This window comes from Bombina bombina, chromosome 1 (assembly GCF_027579735.1).
Source record: "Bombina bombina isolate aBomBom1 chromosome 1, aBomBom1.pri, whole genome shotgun sequence".
NCBI classification, from domain to species: domain Eukaryota; kingdom Metazoa; phylum Chordata; class Amphibia; order Anura; family Bombinatoridae; genus Bombina; species Bombina bombina.
Genome location: NC_069499.1, coordinates 723,431,540 through 723,454,893, shown reverse-complemented (window position 1 = coordinate 723,454,893; position 23,354 = coordinate 723,431,540). Strand labels below are relative to the sequence as shown.

The 23,354-nt window shown below is 43.0% G+C and overlaps 1 protein-coding gene across 1 annotated transcript in view; it reads right to left on the bottom strand.

The window, feature by feature from the left end:
• Positions 1-23,354, bottom strand: part of LOC128645912 (transmembrane 9 superfamily member 2) — a 662,966-nt gene that overhangs the window by 417,154 nt on the left and 222,458 nt on the right. The window contains exon 6 of the mRNA XM_053699233.1: positions 15,791-15,918. Within this exon, the coding sequence (XP_053555208.1) occupies positions 15,791-15,918 (128 nt within the window). The remainder of the gene's footprint in view (positions 1-15,790; positions 15,919-23,354) is intronic.

Genomic DNA, 23,354 nt, shown 5'->3' with positions numbered 1-23,354 from the left:
TTGCAACATTTTAAGCAGTTAATATTCAGTTTTGAGCAAAAAAACTAAATTTGCAGGTATCAAAATAAATATTGAAGAGAATGCCTAGGTAGGTAGTGCTTGCACAATGTATAATATTCATAAATACATAATTTATGCTTACCTGATAAATTTATTTCTCTTGTGGTGTATCCAGTCCACGGATCATCAATTACTTGTGGGATATTCTCCTTCCCAACAGGAAGCTGCAAGAGGATCACCCACAGCAGAGCTGTCTATATAGCTCCTCCCCTTACTGCCACTACCAGTCATTCGACCGAAGACAAGCAAGAGAAAGGAGAAACTATAGGGTGCAGTGGTGACTGTAGTTTAAAAATAAAAAACACCTGCCTTAAAATGACAGGGCGGGCCGTGGACTGGATACACCACAAGAGAAATAAATTTATCAGGTAATCATAAATTATGTTTTCTCTTGTAAGGTGTATCCAGTCCACGGATCATCCATTACTTTTGGGATACCAATACCAAAGCTATAGGACACAGATGAAGGGAGGGACAAGGCAGGCGCTTAAATGGAAGGCAAGACCTTTCTCCCAAAAATAGCCTCCGAAGAAGCAAAAGTATCAAAATTATAGAACTTTGAAAAAGTATGAAGCGAAGACCAAGTCGCCGCCTTACAAATCTGTTCAACAGAAGCCTCATTTTTAAAAATCCATGTGGAAGCTACCGCTCTAGTAGAATGAGCTGTAATCCTTTCAGGAGGCTGCTGGCCAGCAGTCTCATAAGCTAAGAGTATTATATGCCTTAGCCAAAAAGAAAGAGAGGTTGCCGAAGCCTTTTGGCCTCTCCTCTGTCCAGAGTAGACAACAAACAATGCAGATGTTTGACGAAAATCTTTAGTAGCTTGTAAATAAAACTTTAAAGCACGAACCACGTCAAGATTGTGTACAAGACGTTCCTTCTTTGAAGAAGGATTAGAACACAGTGACGGTACAACAATCTCCTAATTGATATTTTTATTAGATACCACCTTAGGTAAAAAAACAGGTTTGGTACGTAACACTAAATTATCTGCATGAAAAATGAGATAAGGGGAATCACATTGTAAAGCAGATAACTCCGAAACTCTTTGAGCAGAGGAGATAGCTACTAAAAACAGAACCTTCCAGGATAAAAGCTTAATATCTATGGAATGCAAAGGTTCAAACGGAACCCCTTAAAGACCCTTAAGAACTAAATTTAAACTCCAAGGCGGAGCAACAGGTTTAAACACAGGCTTGATTCTGACTAAAGCCTGACAAAACGCCTGCACGTCTGGAACCTCAGCCAGACGTTTGTGCAAAAGGACAGAGAAGATATCTGTCCTTTTAAGGAACTAGCTGACAAACCATTCTCCAATCCTTCTTGGAGAAAAGATAATATCCTAGGAATCCTGACCTTACTCCATGAGTAACCCTTGGATTCACACCAATGAAGATATTTACACCATATCTTATGATAGATTTTCCTGGTGACAGGCTTTCGCGCCTGTATTAAGGTATCAATGACCGACTCGGAGAAACCACGCTTTGATAAAATCAAGCGTTCAATCTCCAAGCAGTCAGCCGCAGAGAAATTAGATTTGGATGGTTGAAAGGACCCTGAAGTAGAAGGTCCTGCCTCAGAGGCAGAGTCCATAGTGGAAAGGATGACATGTCCACCAGATCTGCATACCAAGTCCTGCGTGGCCACGCAGGTGCTATCAAAATTACCGATGCTCTCTCCTGTTTGATCTTGGCAATCAGACGAGGGAGCAGAGGAAAACACATAAGCCAGGTTGAAGGACCAAGGCGCTGCTAGAGCATCTATCAGCGCTGCCTTGGAATCCCTGGACCTGGATCCGTAACAAGGAAGCTTGCTGTTCTGGCGAGTTGCCATGAGATCCAGTTCTGGTTTGCCCCAACGTTGAATCAACTGTGCAAACACCTCCGGATGGAGCTCCCACTCCCCCGGATGAAAAGTCTGGCGACTTAGAAAATCTGCCTCCCAGTTCTCTACTCCTGGGATATGGATAGCTGATAGATGGCAAGAGTGAATCTCTGCCCATTGAATTATCTTTGAAACCTCCAACATCGCTAGGGAACTCCTTGTTCCCCCTTGATGGTTGATGTAAGCTACAGTGGTGATGTTGTCCGACTGAAATCTGATGAACCTCACTGCCGCTAGCTGAGGCCAAGCCTGAAGAGCATTGAATATCGCTCTTAGTTCCAGAATGTTTATTGGAAGGAGTGCCTCCTTCTGAGTCCACAACCCATGAGCCTTCAGAGAGTTCCAGACTGCACCCCAGCCCAAAAGGCTGGCATCTGTTGTTACTATTGTCCAATCTGGCCTGCGGAAGGTCATACCTTTGGACAGATGGACCCGAGATAGCCACCAGAGAAGAGAATCCCTGGTCTCTTGATCCAGATTTAGTAGAGGGGACAAATCTGTGTAATCCCCATTCCACTGACTGAGCATGCAGAGTTGCAGCGGTCTGAGATGTAGACGGCCAAACTGAACTATGTCCATTGCCACTACCATTAAGCCGATTACTTCCATACACTGAGCCACCAAAGGGGGAGAAGTAGAATAAAGAACACGGCAGGAATTTAGAAGTTTTGACAACCTGTCCTATGTCAGGTAAATCCTCATTTCTACAGAATCTATCAGAGTTCCCAGGAAGGAAACTCTTGTGAGAGGGGATAGAGAATTTTTCTTTTCGTTCACTTTCCACCCATGAGACCTCAGGAATGCCAGAACAATGTCCGTATGGGACTTGGCAATTTGGAAATTCGACGCCTGTATCAGAATGTCGTCTAAGTAAGGGGCTACTGCTATGCCCCGCGGCCTTAGGACCGCCAGAAGTGACCCCAGAACTTTCGTAAAGATTCTTGGTGCCGTAGCTAACCCAAAGGGAAGAGCCGCAAACTGGTAATGCCTGTCTAGGAAGGCGAACCTGAGAAACCGATGATGATCTTTGTGTATCGGAATGTGAAGATAAGCATCCTTTAAGTCCACGGTAGTCATGTATTGACCCTCCTGGATCATAGGTAGGATGGATCGAATAGTCTCCATCTTGAAAGATGGGACCCTGAGAAATTTGATTAGGATCTTGAGATCTAAGATTGGTCTGAAGGTTCCCTCTTTCTTGGGAACCACAAAGATTTGAATAGAAGCCTTGCCCCTGTTCCTCCTTTGGAACTGGGTGGATCACTCCCATAACTAGGAGGTCATGAACACAATGTAAGAATGCCTCTCTCTTTATCTGGTCTGCAGATAATTGTGAGAGGTGAAATCTTCCTTTTGGGGAAGAAGCTTTGAAGTCCAGAAGATATCCCTGGGACACAATTTCCAACGCCCAGGGATCCTGGACATCTTGCCCAGGCCTGGGCGAAGAGACAAAGTCTGCCCCCTACTAGATCCTTTACCGGATCGGGGGCTGATCTTTCATGCTGTCTTAGAGGCAGCAGCAGGCTTCTTGGCCTGCTAACCTTTGTTCCAGGCCTGGTTAGGTCTCCAGACCGGCTTGGACTGGGCAAAATTTCCCTCTTGTTTTGCATTAGAGGGAGTTGATGCCGCGCTCGTCTTAAAGTTTCGAAAGGCACAAAAATTAGTTTGTTTGGTCCTTAATTTATTAGACCTATCCTGAGGAAGGGCATGACCTTTTCCTCCAGTAATATCAGAAATGATCTCCTTCAGTCCAGGCCCGAATAGGGTCTGCCCCTTGAAGGGAATGTTAAGAAGCTTTGAAGTAACGTCAGCTGACCAGGATTTAAGCCATAGCGCCCTACGCGCCTGTATAGCAAAACCTGAGTTCTTAGCCGTTAGTTTGGTTAATGAACAACGGCGTCAGAAACAAATGAATTGGCTAGCTTAAGCGCTTTAAGCTTGTCAAGTATATCATCCAATGGAGTTTCTACCTGTAAGGCCTCTTCCAGAGACTCAAACCAGAAGGCCGGAGCAGCAGTGACCGGGGCAATGCATGCAAGAGGCTGGAGAATAAAATCTTGTTGAATAAACATTTTCTTAAGGTAACCCTCTAACTTTTTATCCATTGGATCTAGGAAAGCACAACTGTCCTCGACGGGAATAGTTGTACGCTTAGCTAGGGTAGAAACTGCTCCCTCCACCTTAGGGATCGTTTGCCATAAGTCCCGTGTAGCGGCATCTATTGGAAACATTTTCTTAAAAATAGGAGGGGAGAGAACGGTACACCTGGTCTATCCCATTCCTTAGTAATAATTTCTGAAAACCTTTTAGGTATTGGAAAAACAACAGTGTAAACAGGCACTGAGTAGCTAAAACCTCCCTGAGCAACACGCGGAGGTGTTCAAGCTTAAATTTAAATGTAGACATATCAGAATCAGGTTGAAGCATCTTCCCTGAGTCAGAAAAATCACCCACAGAAAGAAGCTCTCCTGCCTCAGCTTCTGCATATTGTAAGGGGATATCAGACATAGCTACTAAAGCGTCAGAGAGCTCTGTATTTTTTCTAGTCCCAGAGCTGTCTCGCTTTCCTTGTAACCCTGGTAGTTTGGACAATACCGCTGTAAGGGTATGATCCATAACTGCCGCCATGTCTTGTAAAGTAAACGCCATGGGCGCGCTAGATGTACTTGGCGCCACTTGAGCGGGAGTCCCTTGAGCGGGAGTCAAAGGTTCTGACACGTGGGGCGAGTTAGTCGGCATAACTTCCCCCTTGTCAATTTCCTCTGGTGATAAATCTTTTAAAGACAGAATATGATCTTTATCACTTAAAGTAAAATCAGTACATTTGGTACACATTCTAAGAGGGGGTTCCACAATGGCTTCTAAACATAATGAACAAGGAGTTTCCTCTATGTCAGACATGTTTAAACAGACTAGCAATGAGACCAGCAAGCTCACTTTGATAAATGTAAACAAGCAAAAAAATAAAAACGGTACTGTGCCTTTAAGAGAAACAAATTTTGTCAGAAATTGAAAAACAGTGATAAAAAGCAGTAAATCTTACAAAATTTTTACAGTGTGTATAACAGAGCATTGCACCCACTTGCAAATGGATGATTAACCCCTTAGTTTCAAAACCGGATAAAAAAAACAATAACAGAATTTATGTTTACCTGATAAATTTCTTTCTCCAACGGTGTGTCCGGTCCACGGCGTCATCCTTACTTGTGGGATATTCTCTTCCCCAACAGGAAATGGCAAAGAGCCCAGCAAAGCTGGTCACATGATCCCTCCTAGGCTCCGCCTACCCCAGTCATTCGACCGACGTTAAGGAGGAATATTTGCATAGGAGAAACCATATGGTACCGTGGTGACTGTAGTTAAAGAAAATAAAATATCAGACCTGATTAAAAAAACCAGGGCGGGCCGTGGACCGGACACACCGTTGGAGAAAGAAATTTATCAGGTAAACATAAATTCTGTTTTCTCCAACATAGGTGTGTCCGGTCCACGGCGTCATCCTTACTTGTGGGAACCAATACCAAAGCTTTAGGACACGGATGAAGGGAGGGAGCAAATCAGGTCACCTAAATGGAAGGCACCACGGCTTGCAAAACCTTTCTCCCAAAAATAGCCTCAGAAGAAGCAAAAGTATCAAACTTGTAAAATTTGGTAAAAGTGTGCAGTGAAGACCAAGTCGCTGCCCTACATATCTGATCAACAGAAGCCTCGTTCTTGAAGGCCCATGTGGAAGCCACAGCCCTAGTGGAATGAGCTGTGATTCTTTCGGGAGGCTGCCGTCCAGCAGTCTCGTAAGCCAATCTGATGATGCTTTTAATCCAAAAAGAGAGAGAGGTAGAAGTTGCTTTTTGACCTCTCCTTTTACCTGAATAAACAACAAACAAGGAAGATGTTTGTCTAAAATCCTTTGTAGCATCTAAATAGAATTTTAGAGCGCGAACAACATCCAAATTGTGCAACAAGCGTTCCTTCTTTGAAACTGGCTTTGGACACAGAGAAGGTACGATAATCTCCTGGTTAATGTTTTTGTTAGAAACAACTTTTGGAAGAAAACCAGGTTTAGTACGTAAAACCACCTTATCTGCATGGAACACCAGATAAGGAGGAGAACACTGCAGAGCAGATAATTCTGAGACTCTTCTAGCAGAAGAAATCGCAACTAAAAACAAAACTTTCCAAGATAATAACTTAATATCAACGGAATGCAAGGGTTCAAACGGAACCCCCTGAAGAACTGAAAGAACTAAATTGAGACTCCAAGGAGGAGTCAAAGGTTTGTAAACAGGCTTGATTCTAACCAGAGCCTGAACAAAGGCTTGAACATCTGGCACAGCTGCCAGCTTTTTGTGAAGTAATACCGACAAGGCAGAAATCTGTCCCTTCAGGGAACTAGCAGATAATCCTTTGTCCAATCCTTCTTGAAGGAAGGATAGAATCCTAGGAATCTTAACCTTGTCCCAAGGGAATCCTTTAGATTCACACCAACAGATATATTTTTTCCAAATTTTGTGGTAAATCTTTCTAGTCACAGGCTTTCTGGCCTGAACAAGAGTATCGATAACAGAATCTGAGAATCCTCGCTTCGATAAAATCAAGCGTTCAATCTCCAAGCAGTCAGCTGGAGTGAAACCAGATTCGGATGTTCGAACGGACCCTGAACCAGAAGGTCTCGTCTCAAAGGTAGCTTCCAAGGTGGAGCCGATGACATATTCACCAGATCTGCATACCAAGTCCTGCGTGGCCACGCAGGAGCTATCAAGATCACCGACGCCCTCTCCTGCTTGATCCTGGCTATCAGCCTGGGGATGAGAGGAAATGGCGGGAACACATAAGCTAGTTTGAAGGTCCAAGGTGCTACTAGTGCATCCACTAGAGCCGCCTTGGGATCCCTGGATCTGGCCCCGTAGCAAGGAACTTTGAAGTTCTGACGAGAGGCCAACAGATCCATGTCTGGAATGCCCCACAGGTGAGTGACTTGGGCAAAGATTTCCGGATGGAGTTCCCACTCCCCCGGATGCAATGTCTGCCGACTCAGAAAATCCGCTTCCCAATTTTCCACTCCTGGGATGTGGATAGCAGACAGGTGGCAGGAGTGAGACTCCGCCCAAAGAATAATTTTGGTTACTTCTTCCATCGCTAGGGAACTTCTTGTTCCCCCCTGATGGTTGATGTACGCAACAGTCGTCATGTTGTCTGATTGAAACCGTATGAACCTGGTCCTCGCAAGCTGGGGCCAGGCCTGGAGAGCATTGAATATCGCTCTCAGTTCCAGAATATTTATCGGTAGAAGAGATTCTTCCCGAGACCAAAGACCCTGAGCTTTCAGGGATCCCCAGACCGCGCCCCAGCCTATCAGACTGGCGTCGGTCGTGACAATGACCCACTCTGGTCGGTGGAACATCATCCCTTGAGACAGATTGTCCAGGGACAGCCACCAACGGAGTGAGTCTCTGGTCCTCTGATTTACTTGTATCTTCGGAGACAAGTCTGTATAGTCCCCATTCCACTGACTGAGCATGCACAGTTGTAATGGTCTTAGATGAATGCGCGCAAAAGGAACAATGTCCATCGCCGCCACCATCAAACCGATCACTTCCATGCACTGAGCTATGGAAGGAAGAGGAACGGAATGAAGTATCCGACAAGAGTCCAGAAGCTTTGTTTTTCTGGCCTCTGTTAGAAAGATCCTCATTTCTAAGGAGTCTATAATTGTTCCCAAGAAGGGAACCCTTGTTGACGGGGATAGAGAACTCTTTTCCACGTTCACTTTCCAGCCGTGAGATCTGAGAAAGGCCAGGACAATGTCCGTGTGAGCCTTTGCTTGAGGAAGGGACGACGCTTGAATCAGAATGTCGTCCAGGTAAGGTACTACTGCAATGCCCCTTGGTCTTAGCACCGCTAGAAGGGACCCTAGTACCTTTGTGAAAATCCTTGGAGCAGTGGCTAATCCGAAAGGAAGCGCCACGAACTGGTAATGTTTGTCCAGGAATGCAAACCTTAGGAACCGATGATGTTCCTTGTGGATAGGAATATGTAGATACGCATCCTTTAAATCCACCGTGGTCATGAATTGACCTTCCTGGATGGAAGGAAGGATAGTTCGAATGGTTTCCATCTTGAACGATGGGACCTTGAGAAATTTGTTTAAGATCTTGAGATCTAGGATTGGTCTGAACGTTCCCTCTTTTTTGGGAACTATGAACAGATTGGAGTAGAACCCCATCCCTTGTTCTCTTAATGGAACAGGATGAATCACTCCCATTTTTAACAGGTCTTCTACACAATGTAAGAACGCCTGTCTTTTTATGTGGTCTGAAGACAACTGCGACCTGTGGAACCTCCCCCTTGGGGGAAGTCCCTTGAATTCCAGAAGATAACCCTGGGAGACTATTTCTAGCGCCCAAGGATCCAGAACATCTCTTGCCCAAGCCTGAGCGAAGAGAGAGAGTCTGCCCCCCACCAGATCCGGTCCCGGATCGGGGGCCAATATTTCATGCTGTCTTGGTAGCAGTGGCAGGTTTCTTGGCCTGCTTTCCCTTGTTCCAGCCTTGCATTGGTCTCCAAGCTGGCTTGGCCTGAGAAGTATTACCCTCTTGCTTAGAGGACGTAGCACCTTGGGCTGGTCCGTTTTTACGAAAGGGACGAAAATTAGGTCTATTTTTTGCCTTGAAAGGCCGATCCTGAGGAAGGGCGTGGCCCTTACCCCCAGTGATATCAGAGATAATCTCTTTCAAGTCAGGACCAAACAACGTTTTCCCCTTGAAAGGAATGTTTAGTAGCTTGTTCTTGGAAGACGCATCAGCCGACCAAGATTTCAACCAAAGCGCTCTGCGCGCCACAATAGCAAACCCAGAGTTCTTAGCCGCTAACTTAGCCAATTGCAAAGAGGCGTCTAGAGTGAAAGAATTAGCCAATTTGAGAGCATTGATTCTGTCCATAATCTCCTCATAAGGAGGAGAGTCACTATCGAGCACCTTAAGCAGTTCATCAAACCAGAAATATGCGGCAGTAGTGACAGGGACAATGCATGAAATGGGTTGTAGAAGGTAACCCTGCTGAACAAACATCTTTTTAAGCAAACCTTCTAATTTTTTATCCATAGGATCTTTGAAAGCACAACTATCCTCTATTGGAATAGTGGTGCGTTTGTTTAAAGTAGAAACCGCTCCCTCGACCTTGGGGACTGACTGCCATAAGTCCTTTCTGGGGTCGACCATAGGAAACAATTTTTTAAATATGGGGGGAGGGACGAAAGGAATACCGGGCCTTTCCCATTCTTTATTAACAATGTCCGCCACCCGCTTGGGTATAGGAAAAGCTTCTGGGAGCCCCGGCACCTCTAGGAACTTGTCCATTTTACATAGTTTCTCTGGGATGACTAAATTTTCACAATCATCCAGAGTGGATAATACCTCCTTAAGCAAAATGCGGAGATGTTCCAATTTAAATTTAAATGTAATCACATCAGATTCAGCCTGCTGAGAAATGTTCCCTAAATCAGTAATTTCTCCCTCAGACAAAACCTCCCTGGCCCCCTCAGATTGGGTTAGGGGCCCTTCAGAGATATTAATATCAGCGTCGTCATGCTCTTCAGTAACTAAAACAGAGCAGCCACGCTTACGCTGACAAGGGTTCATTTTGGCTAAAATGTTTTTGACAGAATTATCCATTACAGCCGTTAATTGTTGCATAGTAAGGAGTATTGGCGCGCTAGATGTACTAGGGGCCTCCTGAGTGGGCAAGACTCGTGTAGACGAAGGAGGGAATGATGCAGTACCATGCTTACTCCCCTCACTTGAGGAATCATCTTGGGCATCATTGTCATTATCACATAAATCACATTTATTTAAATGAATAGGAATTCTGGCTTCCCCACATTCAGAACACAGTCTATCTGGTAGTTCAGACATGTTAAACAGGCATAAACTTGATCAGAAAGTACAAAAAACGTTTTAAAATAAAACCGTTACTGTCACTTTAAATTTTAAACTGAACACACTTTATTACTGCAATTGCGAAAAAACATGAAGGAATTGTTCAAAATTCACCAAATTTTCACCACAGCGTCTTAAAGCCTTGAAAATATTGCACACCAATTTTGGAAGCTTTAACCCTTAAAATAACGGAACCGGAGCCGTTTTAAGCTTTAAACCCCTTTACAGTCCCTGGTATCTGCTTTGCTGAGACCCAACCAAACCCAAAGGGGAATACGATACCAAATGACGCCTTCAGAAGTCTTTTCTAAGTATCAGAGCTCCTCTCACATGCGACTGCATGCCATGCCTCTCAAAAACAAGTGCGCAACACCGGCGCGAAAATGAGACTCTGCCTATGCTTGGGGAAAGCCCCTAAAGAATAAGGTGTCTAAAACAGTGCCTGCCGATATTATTATATCAAAATACCCAGATAAAATGATTCCTCAAGGCTAAATATGTGTTAATAATCAATCGATTTAGCCCAGAAAAAGTCTACAGTTTAAATAAGCCCTTGTGAAGCCCTTATTTACAATCGTAATAAACATGGCTTACCGGATCCCATAGGGAAAATGACAGCTTCCAGCATTACATCGTCTTGTTAGAATGTGTCATACCTCAAGCAGCAAGAGACTGCAAACTGTTCCCCCAACTGAAGTTAATTGCTCTCAACAGTCCTGTGTGGAACAGCCATGGATTTTAGTTACGGTTGCTAAAATCATTTTCCTCATACAAACAGAATTCTTCATCTCTTTTCTGTTTCTGAGTAAATAGTACGTACCAGCACTATTTGAAAATAACAAACTCTTGATTGAATAATGAAAAACTACAGTTAAACACTAAAAAACTCTAAGCCATCTCCGTGGAGATGTTGCCTGTACAACGGCAAAGAGAATGACTGGGGTAGGCGGAGCCTAGGAGGGATCATGTGACCAGCTTTGCTGGGCTCTTTGCCATTTCCTGTTGGGGAAGAGAATATCCCACAAGTAAGGATGACGCCGTGGACCGGACACACCTATGTTGGAGAAATAAAGTTTTTTTAACAGTCACAACAAACTGCCACAGCTCTGCTGTGGCCCTACCTGCCCATACAACGACTTTTGAAGGCACAAAAACCCTTTGTAGAGGTCCTAAGTGTTCAGGGGACTCCTTCAGGGAAGCTGGAAGTCCCAAGCTGCAAAAACTACTGCACGATTTAGGCCTGAAATTAGGCCCCTCCCAACCTGTACTCATAGTGAGAGGGCCATAAAAAACTATCCCTAGGCAAAATCTAGCCAGCCATGTGGAAAAACTGGGCCCCAATAAAGTTTTATCACCAATATGTATAAAAAAAACGTTTAAACACTTCCAGCAAACGTTATCTTATTTTCAGTAATGTGAGAAAGTAATAAGAATATTACCTTTTACAGCAAGCATGATACTAGTTGTTATTAAATCACTGTAATCAGGAGGGGGCAGAGCTAGCCCATGGAGAGAACAGACGCATCTCAGCAGAGCTCATGATGTTTTAATATAATATATAGCTTAAAAGTGGGCAATCTACGAGAATTACTGCTTTATTAACATATGAGGAGGCAGCTACTACTATTTAGAGCGACCTACCAGAATTTTAGCCAGCTTTAAACAGTTTGTACTGAGCACGACGGCAGTAATAACGGGCCCCGCAGACGCAACCAGATATAATAAGATCCTACTAGTGAAAATGGAGGACTTCTATTTACAGCTCCAAGTGCTCTTAGATAACTTGGGAGAGAAGCTGCAGCGTAATTTGGATGACCTGAAACTAGCCTGCAGAGCTGAGTATACCACAAAAGTTAACTACGCAGAAGTAATGGCGTCTACATTAGCCCTCCCAATGGCCACGGGTACTATCGTACCTCCTGTGATTTTACAAAAAAAATGTGCCTTTTATGGATATACCGCATAGGGAAGAAGTATGTCTACTAGCCCAACCTACGAAAGCTGGGGAATCTGTTATCTCTACACTACTTATATCGGAATGGACTCCCGCTGTCACACGCATGGCCTCCACTTCAGCTCTGGGTTTCTACAAGATGAGCAAACAGATGGATCCGTTTACCTCAATGCAGACGGTTGATCTGCTCACACAGCTGACTTACCCGGCAACAGGAACTGGCTCTCGAGCACTGGCTGTGGAGTTAGCCCTGAAGTCACACCCGCAAATTACTCCTTTAAGAGATACCAGCCCACAGACATGTATGGAAGGTCTAGCTGCGGAGCTCAGATCTATATCGGCTGTGAATCTGTTTGCTGCGAGTGTACAGATGGGGACACTTGGAGGTGCGAATATGAGGCTCCGGTCTTTGGAGCTGGTTATCCTCTCGGCAGTTAGCCACTTCTGCTTCTTGATGGACAGACACACCAGCTTTAGACATAACGCGCCTTCTCACCCCTGCCTGAGAACGGGTGTAGGGTAGAAGTTATGGTTTCTGATGTTGAACGCTGTGCTGGTATGTGCAACTACCTCCACATGTATATCGCCTACCCCCCTTGGATTGTAAATAGAGTCTCCCCTGGAAACAGCACATTTCAGTTATGCCTCCTCGTTCACCTTATATGGACTAGACTCTATATAACTATTAGTTAGGTGACAGGCCTAACCCTAGTAATAATAAAAGCATCTGGGACTTTACTTAAGTTAAATTGGACTATATGTTCATAACACACTGTCTATATTAAGGTTTTAACGTTATATATATATATATATCTGAATACACCATGTTTTTGTTTAATCAGTCTTCACTCATATAGGTGCATAGTTCAGTTTATTACTCTTTTTCTGGTCCATATTATTGGCAGAAGAATAGACTCTACAGTCCCATCTACCATACAAGCAGAGTGTCGCAGAATAGCCCTCTATTTTATTTTAGCTAAGTCTCAGGTTAGTGTATAACATCACAGTCTCTCCACTACCACCTGCACTTTTGACGGTCATATGGGGGTATCGCCTTCTCTTAGAACTATCAACCACAAGAACACTTATATAATGGCAAAGCTGGTTCTGGGTGGCTAGCTAGTCTCTGCTTTAGACACTTAATCCTAATATGTGATAATCAGAGCTGATTCCAAAATACCTGAGGTAGCCTCTTCTATCTACAGTTTAATGTTACGCTGACCATTAAACATCAGTTTACTTAGTATTATGTTAAATATTTTAATAATTATATTTAGTGTCTATCTATAAGTTAACTACATCATACAAGCCTCTATGTATTTACTGGACTTGAGTCAAGCAAACTTCTATTTGTATTTTGTCAATCTGTATTAACTCTGATATGTAGTGGGTGGTGCGTAGCCCTATAGGACCTTTTATTGTTATGTCTATTATAACACTGCTGGGACGCTATCTTACTGTGCTCCCTGCCTGCTCCTAGCTCATATAACATAGTTATGCCATAGCTTTATAAATAGGGGTTGCTGAACCTCGCTCATATCAATTACATCTCACTACTATACTAAAAGGTCGCCCCCTCAAGTGAAAAGAATTAACAATCTGAGCTGAAAGGACAGGACTAGATAAAATTTTTGTTGGCGCCATGATTTCAGGGTTATCTATGATGTTTAGCTTGCACAAATTTTGTCTATTTATTTACACTATGCTTAGATGACTCTGGTAATACTCAAGAGAGCCTAATTTGAGGTTATGTTGTCACATAGCTGTTCCTAGCCCCAGATAGCAATGTTCTAGCCTGACTAGATTGGACATGATTGTCTTAAGTGTATTGTGATCTCTTGAAGCTATTGAGTTTCTACCCTACTGTTCTAAGAGGTCCTACCATATTTGTCATTCTCTCTCACGTTATACATTTTACTAACTGGAAACTACAATATTATATGCTTTATGTTTAATCCTATATATCCTACAGCTGAACGACCTCAGGTGCCCTATTACTCATTTCACTCTTCTATATTATTGTATTTTATCTTTACTGAGGTCTGAGATGAGTTATGCGGACTCTCTACTCAACAGCTTATCTTTTATCCATGCAAGTATCTATCTTATTGTCTAGCTGATAACATTAACCCTTCCTTAATAGTAACTACACTCCTGACTTGTTAGCTGGCTGCGCCCTCCACCTTCCACCCCCCCCTATTATATATCGAGCGGCTTTTACAATTGTAAAACTCCTCCCGGACCCTATAACTAACTCAACAGATACTCTAATTTACCATCTATCTAACCCGGAGAGGACCATCTTTGCCCTAATATATTTACAAATTGCGCAAAACCGCGATCCATAACTATATTCTCATAGCTTAGGGTTTATTTATCTCGTATGTTTTATTAAACACCATTTTATTTCACCCTGTTTGCACTCTAATAAGCTGTGAGAGTTACCATTTCTTACTATTATGTACTGTATTGTTTGCGGTCTATTATGTAAAATTAAATGAAAAACGGGAAATACTTTCTCAAGGTAGCAACATCTCGATGAAAATTATATTAAGTTCTAAGGAAATATTCTTTTCTTTGTAGGTTCTCTCTCACCTCACCTAACCAAGTTTATTGTAAATTTCTTTTTTAACCTCAGCAACAACTGTTTAGTAAGGAGCCATACTGCCAAAAGTGAGGTTTCATTGCATTTCATGCATTATTGACACTTGTATTGTTGTGAAAAGTTGAACTCACAGATTTGTTGCGTTTATTTGATGTTATTGTCATTTCTCAATAAAAAACTTTATTCAAAAAAAAAAAATCACTGTAATCAGGTTTACCTTAAATAAATCCGGTATTAACAGCATTTTCTAGCATATTCATTTCTCTAGAAAAATTTAAACTGCACATACCTCGTAGCAGGAGACCCTGCACGCCATTCCCCCAGCTGAAGTTACCTCATCTCTTAGTTATCTCATGGATCTTAGTTACAACCTGCTAAGATCATCAAAAACCACAGGCAGACTCTTCTTCAACTTTCTGCCTGAGGCTAAAACAGTACAACTCCGGTACCATTTGAAAATAATAAACTTTTGATTGAAGATAAACTAAATAAAAACACCACATCTCTAGCTACTTCCTATCTTGTCGAGAGCTGCAAGAGAATGACTGGTAGTGGCAGTTAGGGGAGGAGTTAGACAGCTCTGCTGTGGGTGATCCTCTTGCAGCTTCCTGTTGGGAAGGAGAATATCCCACAAGTAATGGATGATCCGTGGACTGGATACACCTTACAAGAGAAAACATTCTTGAAAACCTGCTCCCATATAGGGCTTTAGTCATGAGCCTACCTACCTTGGTATCTTTTGATGAAAAGCATACATGGGTAGTTTGAGGAGCATCAATTAACTGGGAGCTAGCTGATTGGACACTGCATGTATACACTTGATAATATAAGTAAATTGAAAAGTCTCATAAAATTGTATGCTCTATTATCAAATACCCTTTGTTTTCTTGGTTTCATTTGTTGAAAAGCATACCTAGGTAAGCTAAGGAGCAGCAATGCACTACTTGCAGTTAACTTGTGGTTGGTTGCTACACACATGCCTTTTGTCACTGGCTCACCAGATGTGTTTAGCTAGCTCCCAGCATTGCTTCTCTGGAACTGAATGTAACTATGTATTTAACCCCTTTGAAGTGGTTGAACACTCCGTTACATGCGAGCAACAATGCAATAATAAAATGCTCTAACACATTACATTTTATTTATACACTTATGTCATTGTAATGCATTTAATGCATTAATTTAAGCAATCACTTTGTATCATGTAGCATGGTAAGGCAAACTGTAATTTGCAGTTTGCACTCTGTGTGGGTGGAAAAAGCACAAGTAAATACAATAAAAGTGTATAAGTTTTCCAGAAATCCAGGGGACACAAATGAGGGTTCTTTATTGAACAACTGTTAGAAGCATTACCTTTTTGGTTCAAGTCTTGCAGTAACCAATCTGGCACCATCCCAATTTTCTCCTTTACCACTATGATAGGTTATTGTAATATCAACATGATTGAAGAGGTAGCAAGTGTCTTTTCTGTTAAAATCTGTCTGAAATTTAAAATAATAATAAATAATAGTAACAACAATAATAATAATAATAATAAATAATAATAGCTCATCATGCGCATAACAAGCCTTTTTCGTCATGCAGAAAGAGAATTGTCTGCTCTTTCAAATGGAGATCATTCTTTTTTTTTTTTTTTTTTTTTTAACACTTGGGTATTTGCTTGAGCATGTTACATTATATACAAAATTGAAAAAAAAATCTGGTATGTCTAGAGACCGCTAATAAAGTTTATTTTCTAGTAGACAAGTACCTCTTTTAAAAAAAAAAACATAATTTATGCTTACCTGATAAATTTATTTCTCTTGTAGTGTGTTCAGTCCACGGGTCATCCATTACTTATGGCATATATTCTCCTTCCCAACAGGAAGTTACAAGAGGATCACACAATATATAGCTCCTCCCCGCACATGTCATATCCAGTCATTCGACCGAAACAAGACGAGAAAGGAGAAACTATAGGGTGCAGTGGTGACTGGAGTTATAATTTAAAATTTAGAACATGCCTCAAAAAGACAGGGCGGGCCGTGGACTGAACACACTACAAGAGAAATAAATATATCAGGTAAGCATAAATTATGTTTTCTCTTGTTAAGTGTGTTCAGTCCACGGGTCATCCATTACTTATGGGATACCAATACCAAAGCTAAAGTACACGGATGATGGGAGGGACAAGGCAGGAACATTAAACAGAAGGAACCACTGCCTGTAGAACCTTTCTCCCAAAAACAGCCTCCGAAGAAGCAAAAGTGTCAAATTTGTAAAATTTGGAAAAAGTATGAAGTGAAGACCAAGTTGCAGCCTTGCAAATCTGTTCAACAGAGGCCTCATTCTTAAAGGCCCAGGTGGAAGCCACAGCTCTAGTGGAATGAGCTGTAATTTTTTCAGGAGGCTGCTGTCCAGCAGTCTCGTAGGCTAAGCGAATTATGCTACGAAGCCAAAAAGAGAGAGAGGTAGCCGAAGCCTTTTGACCTCTCCTCTGTCCAGAGTAAACGACGACAAACAGAAGTTTGTCGAAAATCTTTAGTTGCCTGTAAGTAGAACTTCAGGGCACGGACCACGTCTAGATTATGCAAAAGACGTTCCTTCTTTGAAGAAGGATTAGGACATAATGATGGAACAACAATATCTTGATTGATATTCCTGTTAGAAACAACCTTAGGTAAAAACCCAGGTTTAGTACGCAGGACTACCTTGTCTGAATGAAAGATCAGATAAGGAGAATCACAATGTAAGGCAGATAACTCAGAGACTCTTCGAGCCGAGGAAATAGCCATCAAAAACAGAACTTTCCAAGATAAAAGCTTAATATCAATGGAATGAAGGGGTTCAAACGGAACACCCTGAAGAACTTTAAGAACCAAGTTTAAGCTCCACAGAGGAGCAACAGCTTTAAACACAGGCTTAATCCTAGCCAAAGCCTGACAAAAAGCCTGGACGTCTGGATTCTCTGCCAGACGCTTGTGTAACAGAATAGACAGAGCAGAAATCTGTCCCTTTAGTGAACTAGCGGATAAGCCCTTTTCTAAACCCTCTTGTAGAAAAGACAATATCCTAGGAATCCTAACCTTACTCCATGAGTAACTCTTGGATTCACACCAATATAAATATTTACGCCATATCTTGTGGTAAATTGTTCTGGTAACAGGTTTTCGAGCCTGTATTAATGTATCAATAACCGAATCCGAAAACCCACGCTTTGATAGAATCAAGCGTTAAAATTTCCAAGCAGTCAGCCTCAGAGAAATTAAGTTTGGATGGTTGAAAGGACCCTGAATTAGAAGGTCCCGCCTCAGGGGTAGAGACCATGGTGGACAGGACGACATGTCCACTAGGTCTGCAAACCAGGTCCTGCGTGGCCACGCAGGCGCTATCAGAATCACTGATGCTCTCTCCTGTTTGATCCTGGCAATCAGTCGAGGTAGCAACGGAAAAGGTGGAAACACATAAGCTATGTTGAAAACCCAAGGGGCTGCTAGTGCATCTACCAGCACCGCTCCCGGGTCCCTGGACCTGGATCCGTAACAAGGAAGCTTGGCGTTCTGGCGGGATGCCATGAGATCCAGATCCGGTTTGCCCCAACGACGAATCAGTTGAGCAAATACCTCCGGGTGAAGTTCCCACTCCCCCGGATGAAAAGTCTGGCGACTTAGAAAATCCGCCTCCCAGTTCTCCACGCCTGGGATGTAGATCGCTGACAGGTGGCAAGAGTGAGACTCTGCGCAGCGAATTATCTTCGAGACTTCCGACATCGCTAGGGAACTCCTGACTCCCCCTTGATGATTGATGTAAGCCACAGTCGTGATGTTGTCCGACTTAAATCTGATGAACCTCAGTGTTGCTAACTGAGGCCAAGCTAGAAGAGCATTGAATATTGCTCTTAATTCTAGAATGTTTATTGGGAGGAGTTTCTCCTCCTGAGTCCACGATCCCTGAGCCTTCAGGGAGTTCCAGACTGCTCCCCAGCCTAGTAGGCTGGCATCTGTTGTTACAATCGTCCAATCTGGTCTGCGAAAAGTCATTCCTTTGGACAGATGAACCCGTGACAATCACCAGAAAAGAGAATCTCTGGTTTCCTGGTCCAGATTTAGCAAAGGTGACAGATCTGAGTAATCCCCGTTCCATTGACTTAGCATGCATAGTTGCAGCGGTCTGAGATGTAGGCGCGCAAATGGCACTATGTCCATTGCCGCGACCATTAAGCCGATTACTTCCATGCACTGAGCTACTGTTGGGCTTGGAATGGAGTGAAGGACACGGCAAGCATTGAGAATCTTTGATAACCTGGACTCCGTCAGGTAAATTTTCATCTCTACAGAATCTATAAGAGTCCCTAGAAAAGGGACCCTTGTGAGTGGTAACAGAGAACTCTTTTCCACGTTCACTTTCCACCCATGCGACCTCAGAAATGCTAGAACTATCTCTGTATGAGACTTTGCATTTTGAAAACTTGACGCTTGTATCAGAATGTCGTCTAGGTACGGAGCCACCGCTATGCCTCGTGGTCTTAGTACCGCCAGAAGTGAGCCCAGAACCTTTGTAAAAATTCTCGGGGCCGTAGCTAACCCGAAGGGAAGAGCTACAAACGGGTAATGCCTGTCTAGAAAGGCAAACCTCAGGTACCGATAATGATCTTTGTGAATCGGTATGTGAAGGTAGGCATCCTTTAAGTCCACTGTGGTCATATATTGACCCTCTTGGATCATGGGTAGGATGGTCCGAATGGTTTCCATCTTGAACGATGGAACCCTTAGGAACTTGTTTAAGATTTTCAAGTCTAAGATTGGTCTGAAGGTTCCCTCTTTTTTGGGAACCACAAACAGATTTGAATAAAACCCTTGCCCCTGTTCCGTTCGCGGAACTGGGTGGATCACTCCCATCACTAAGAGGTCTTGTACACATTGTAGAAATGCCTCTTTCTTTACTAGGTTTGTTGATAACCTTGACAGATGAAACCTCCCTTGTGGAGGAGAAGTTTTGAAATCCAGAAGGTATCCCTGAGATATAATCTCCAACGTCCAGGGATCCTGTACATCTCTTGCCCAAGCCTGGGCGAAGAGAGAAAGTCTGCCCCCCACTAGATCTTTCTCCGGAAAGGGGGCCCTGTCTTCATGCTGTCTTAGGGGCGGAAGTAGGCTTTCTGTCCTGCTTGCCCTTGTTCCATGACTGGTTGCCTTTCCAACCCTGTCTGTAACGAGCAGTAGTTCCTTCCTGTTTTGGAGCGGAGGAAGTTGATGCTGCTCCTGCCTTGAAATTACGAAAGGCACGAAAATTAGACTGTTTGGCCTTTGATTTGGCCCTGTCCTGAGGAAGGGTGTGGCCCTTACCTCCAGTAATGTCAGCAATAATTTCCTTCAAGCCGGGCCCGAATAAGGTCTGCCCTTTGAAAGGAATGTTCAGTAGTTTAGACTTAGAAGTTACATCTGCTGACCAGGATTTAAGCCATATCGCTCTGCGCGCCTGTATGGCAAATCCGGAATTCTTAGCCGTAAGTTTGGTTAAATGCACTACGGCATCCGAAACAAACGCATTGGCCAGCTTAAGAGTTCTAATCTTGCTCAAAGACTCATCCAATGGTGCTGTGCGAATCGCCTCTTCCAGAGACTCAAACCAGAATGCCGCTGCAGCAGTGACAGGCGCAATGCATGCAAGAGGCTGTAATATAAAACCTTGTTGAACAAACATTTTCTTAAGGTAACCCTCTAATTTTTTTATCCATTGGATCTGAGAAAGCACAGCTATCCTCCACCGGGATAGTGGTACGCTTGGTTAAAGTAGAAACTGCTCCCTCCACCTTAGGGACCGTCTGCCATAAGTCTCGTGTGGTGGCGTCTATAAGGAACATTTTTCTAAATATCGGAGGAGGGGAAAAAGGCACACCGGGTCTATCCCACTCCTTGCTAATAATCTCTGTAAGCCTCTTTGGTATAGGAAAAACGTCAGTACACACCGGTACCGCATAGTATTTATCCAGCCTACATAATTTCTCTGGGATTGCCACCGTGTCACAATCATTCAGAGCCGCTAACACCTCCCCTAGTAACACGCGGAGGCTCTCAAGCTTAAATTTAAAATTTGATATTTCTGAATCCGGTCTCCCCGAATCAGAACCGTCACCCACAGAATGAAGCTCTCCGTCCTCATGTTCTGCAAATTGTGACGCAGTATCAGACATGGCTCTCGTGTCATCGGCGCGCTCTGTCCTTAACCCAGAACTGTCGCGCTTGCCTCTTAACTCGGGCATATTCTATAATACTTCTTTCATAACATTAGCCATATCATGTAAAGTGATTTGTAAGGGCCTTGATGTACTTGGCGCCTCAATCTGACGCACCTCCCGAGCGGGAGACGAAGGTACTGACACGTGAGGAGAGTTAGACGGCATAACTTCCCCCTCGTTGTCTGGTGATAATTTCTTTATCGGTACAGATTGACTTTTATTCAAAGTAATATCAATACAATTGGTACACATTTCTATTGGGCTCCACATCGGCTTTTAAACATAATGAACAAGTAGATTCCTCTGTATCAGACATGTTTAAACAGACTAGCAATGAAGCTAGCAAGCTTGGAAATTACTTTCAATAAGTTTACAAGCAATATAAAAAACGCTGCAGCGCTTTTAAAAAACACAGTTGAATAACAAAGAACTAATTCAGTTATAGTCAACAATTCTTTAAATGTATTAATTAGCAGAGTATTGCACCCATTAGCAAAAGGATGATTAACCCCTCAGTACCCAAAAAACGGATATCAAATTAAGATTTAACGCTTTTTTCACAGTCAAACACACTGTCACAGATCTGCTGTGACTGATTACCTCCCCCAAAAACGAATTTTGAAGACCCCTGAGCTCTCTAGAGATGTCCTGGATCAAGGCGGAAGACTGTGCTAGAATTTTAACTTCGCAACAAGGCGCTAAAAAAAGGTCCCTCCCACTCCTATTACAACAGTGGGAGACCTGATATAACGGTTTCTATGCAGAAATATACGTTAGCCGTGTGGAAAAAAATCATGCCCAAAAAGATTTATCACCAAAGCACCTCACAAAACGATTAACATGCCAGTAAACGTTTTTAAAAAACAACATTTCAGATGCTGTGTAAAGTTATTACTAAGCCTGCTACCAGTCGCTTCTACTGCAGTTAAGGCTCACACATTATATCAGTATTAACAGTAATTTTTCAGTCAAATTCTAGTCCCTAGAAAATAACTCTACTGTGCATACATTTATCAGCCTGATACCAGTCACTGCATTTAAGGCTGTACTTACATCATACGGGTAACAGCAGTGTTTTCTTAGTCAATTCCATTTCCAGAAAAACAGAATTTATGTTTACCTGATAAATTTCTTTCTCCAACGGTGTGTCCGGTCCACGGCGTCATCCTTACTTGTGGGATATTCTCTTCCCCAACAGGAAATGGCAAAGAGCCCAGCAAAGCTGGTCACATGATCCCTCCTAGGCTCCGCCTACCCCAGTCATTCGACCGACGTTAAGGAGGAATATTTGCATAGGAGAAACCATATGGTACCGTGGTGACTGTAGTTAAAGAAAATAAAATATCAGACCTGATTAAAAAAACCAGGGCGGGCCGTGGACCGGACACACCGTTGGAGAAAGAAATTTATCAGGTAAACATAAATTCTGTTTTCTCCAACATAGGTGTGTCCGGTCCACGGCGTCATCCTTACTTGTGGGAACCAATACCAAAGCTTTAGGACACGGATGAAGGGAGGGAGCAAATCAGGTCACCTAAATGGAAGGCACCACGGCTTGCAAAACCTTTCTCCCAAAAATAGCCTCAGAAGAAGCAAAAGTATCAAACTTGTAAAATTTGGTAAAAGTGTGCAGTGAAGACCAAGTCGCTGCCCTACATATCTGATCAACAGAAGCCTCGTTCTTGAAGGCCCATGTGGAAGCCACAGCCCTAGTGGAATGAGCTGTGATTCTTTCGGGAGGCTGCCGTCCGGCAGTCTCGTAAGCCAATCTGATGATGCTTTTAATCCAAAAAGAGAGAGAGGTAGAAGTTGCTTTTTGACCTCTCCTTTTACCTGAATAAACAACAAACAAGGAAGATGTTTGTCTAAAATCCTTTGTAGCATCTAAATAGAATTTTAGAGCGCGAACAACATCCAAATTGTGCAACAAACGTTCCTTCTTTGAAACTGGTTTTGGACACAGAGAAGGTACGATAATCTCCTGGTTAATGTTTTTGTTAGAAACAACTTTTGGAAGAAAACCAGGTTTAGTACGTAAAACCACCTTATCTGCATGGAACACCAGATAAGGAGGAGAACACTGCAGAGCAGATAATTCTGAGACTCTTCTAGCAGAAGAAATCGCAACTAAAAACAAAACTTTCCAAGATAATAACTTAATATCAACGGAATGTAAGGGTTCAAACGGAACCCCCTGAAGAACTGAAAGAACTAAATTGAGACTCCAAGGAGGAGTCAAAGGTTTGTAAACAGGCTTGATTCTAACCAGAGCCTGAACAAAGGCTTGAACATCTGGCACAGCTGCCAGCTTTTTGTGAAGTAATACCGACAAGGCAGAAATCTGTCCCTTCAGGGAACTTGCAGATAATCCTTTTTCCAATCCTTCTTGAAGGAAGGATAGAATCCTAGGAATCTTAACCTTGTCCCAAGGGAATCCTTTAGATTCACACCAACAGATATATTTTTTCCAAATTTTGTGGTAAATCTTTCTAGTCACAGGCTTTCTGGCCTGAACAAGAGTATCGATCACAGAATCTGAGAATCCTCGCTTCGATAAAATCAAGCGTTCAATCTCCAAGCAGTCAGCTGGAGTGAAACCAGATTCGGATGTTCGAACGGACCCTGAACAAGAAGGTCTCGTCTCAAAGGTAGCTTCCAAGGTGGAGCCGATGACATATTCACCAGATCTGCATACCAAGT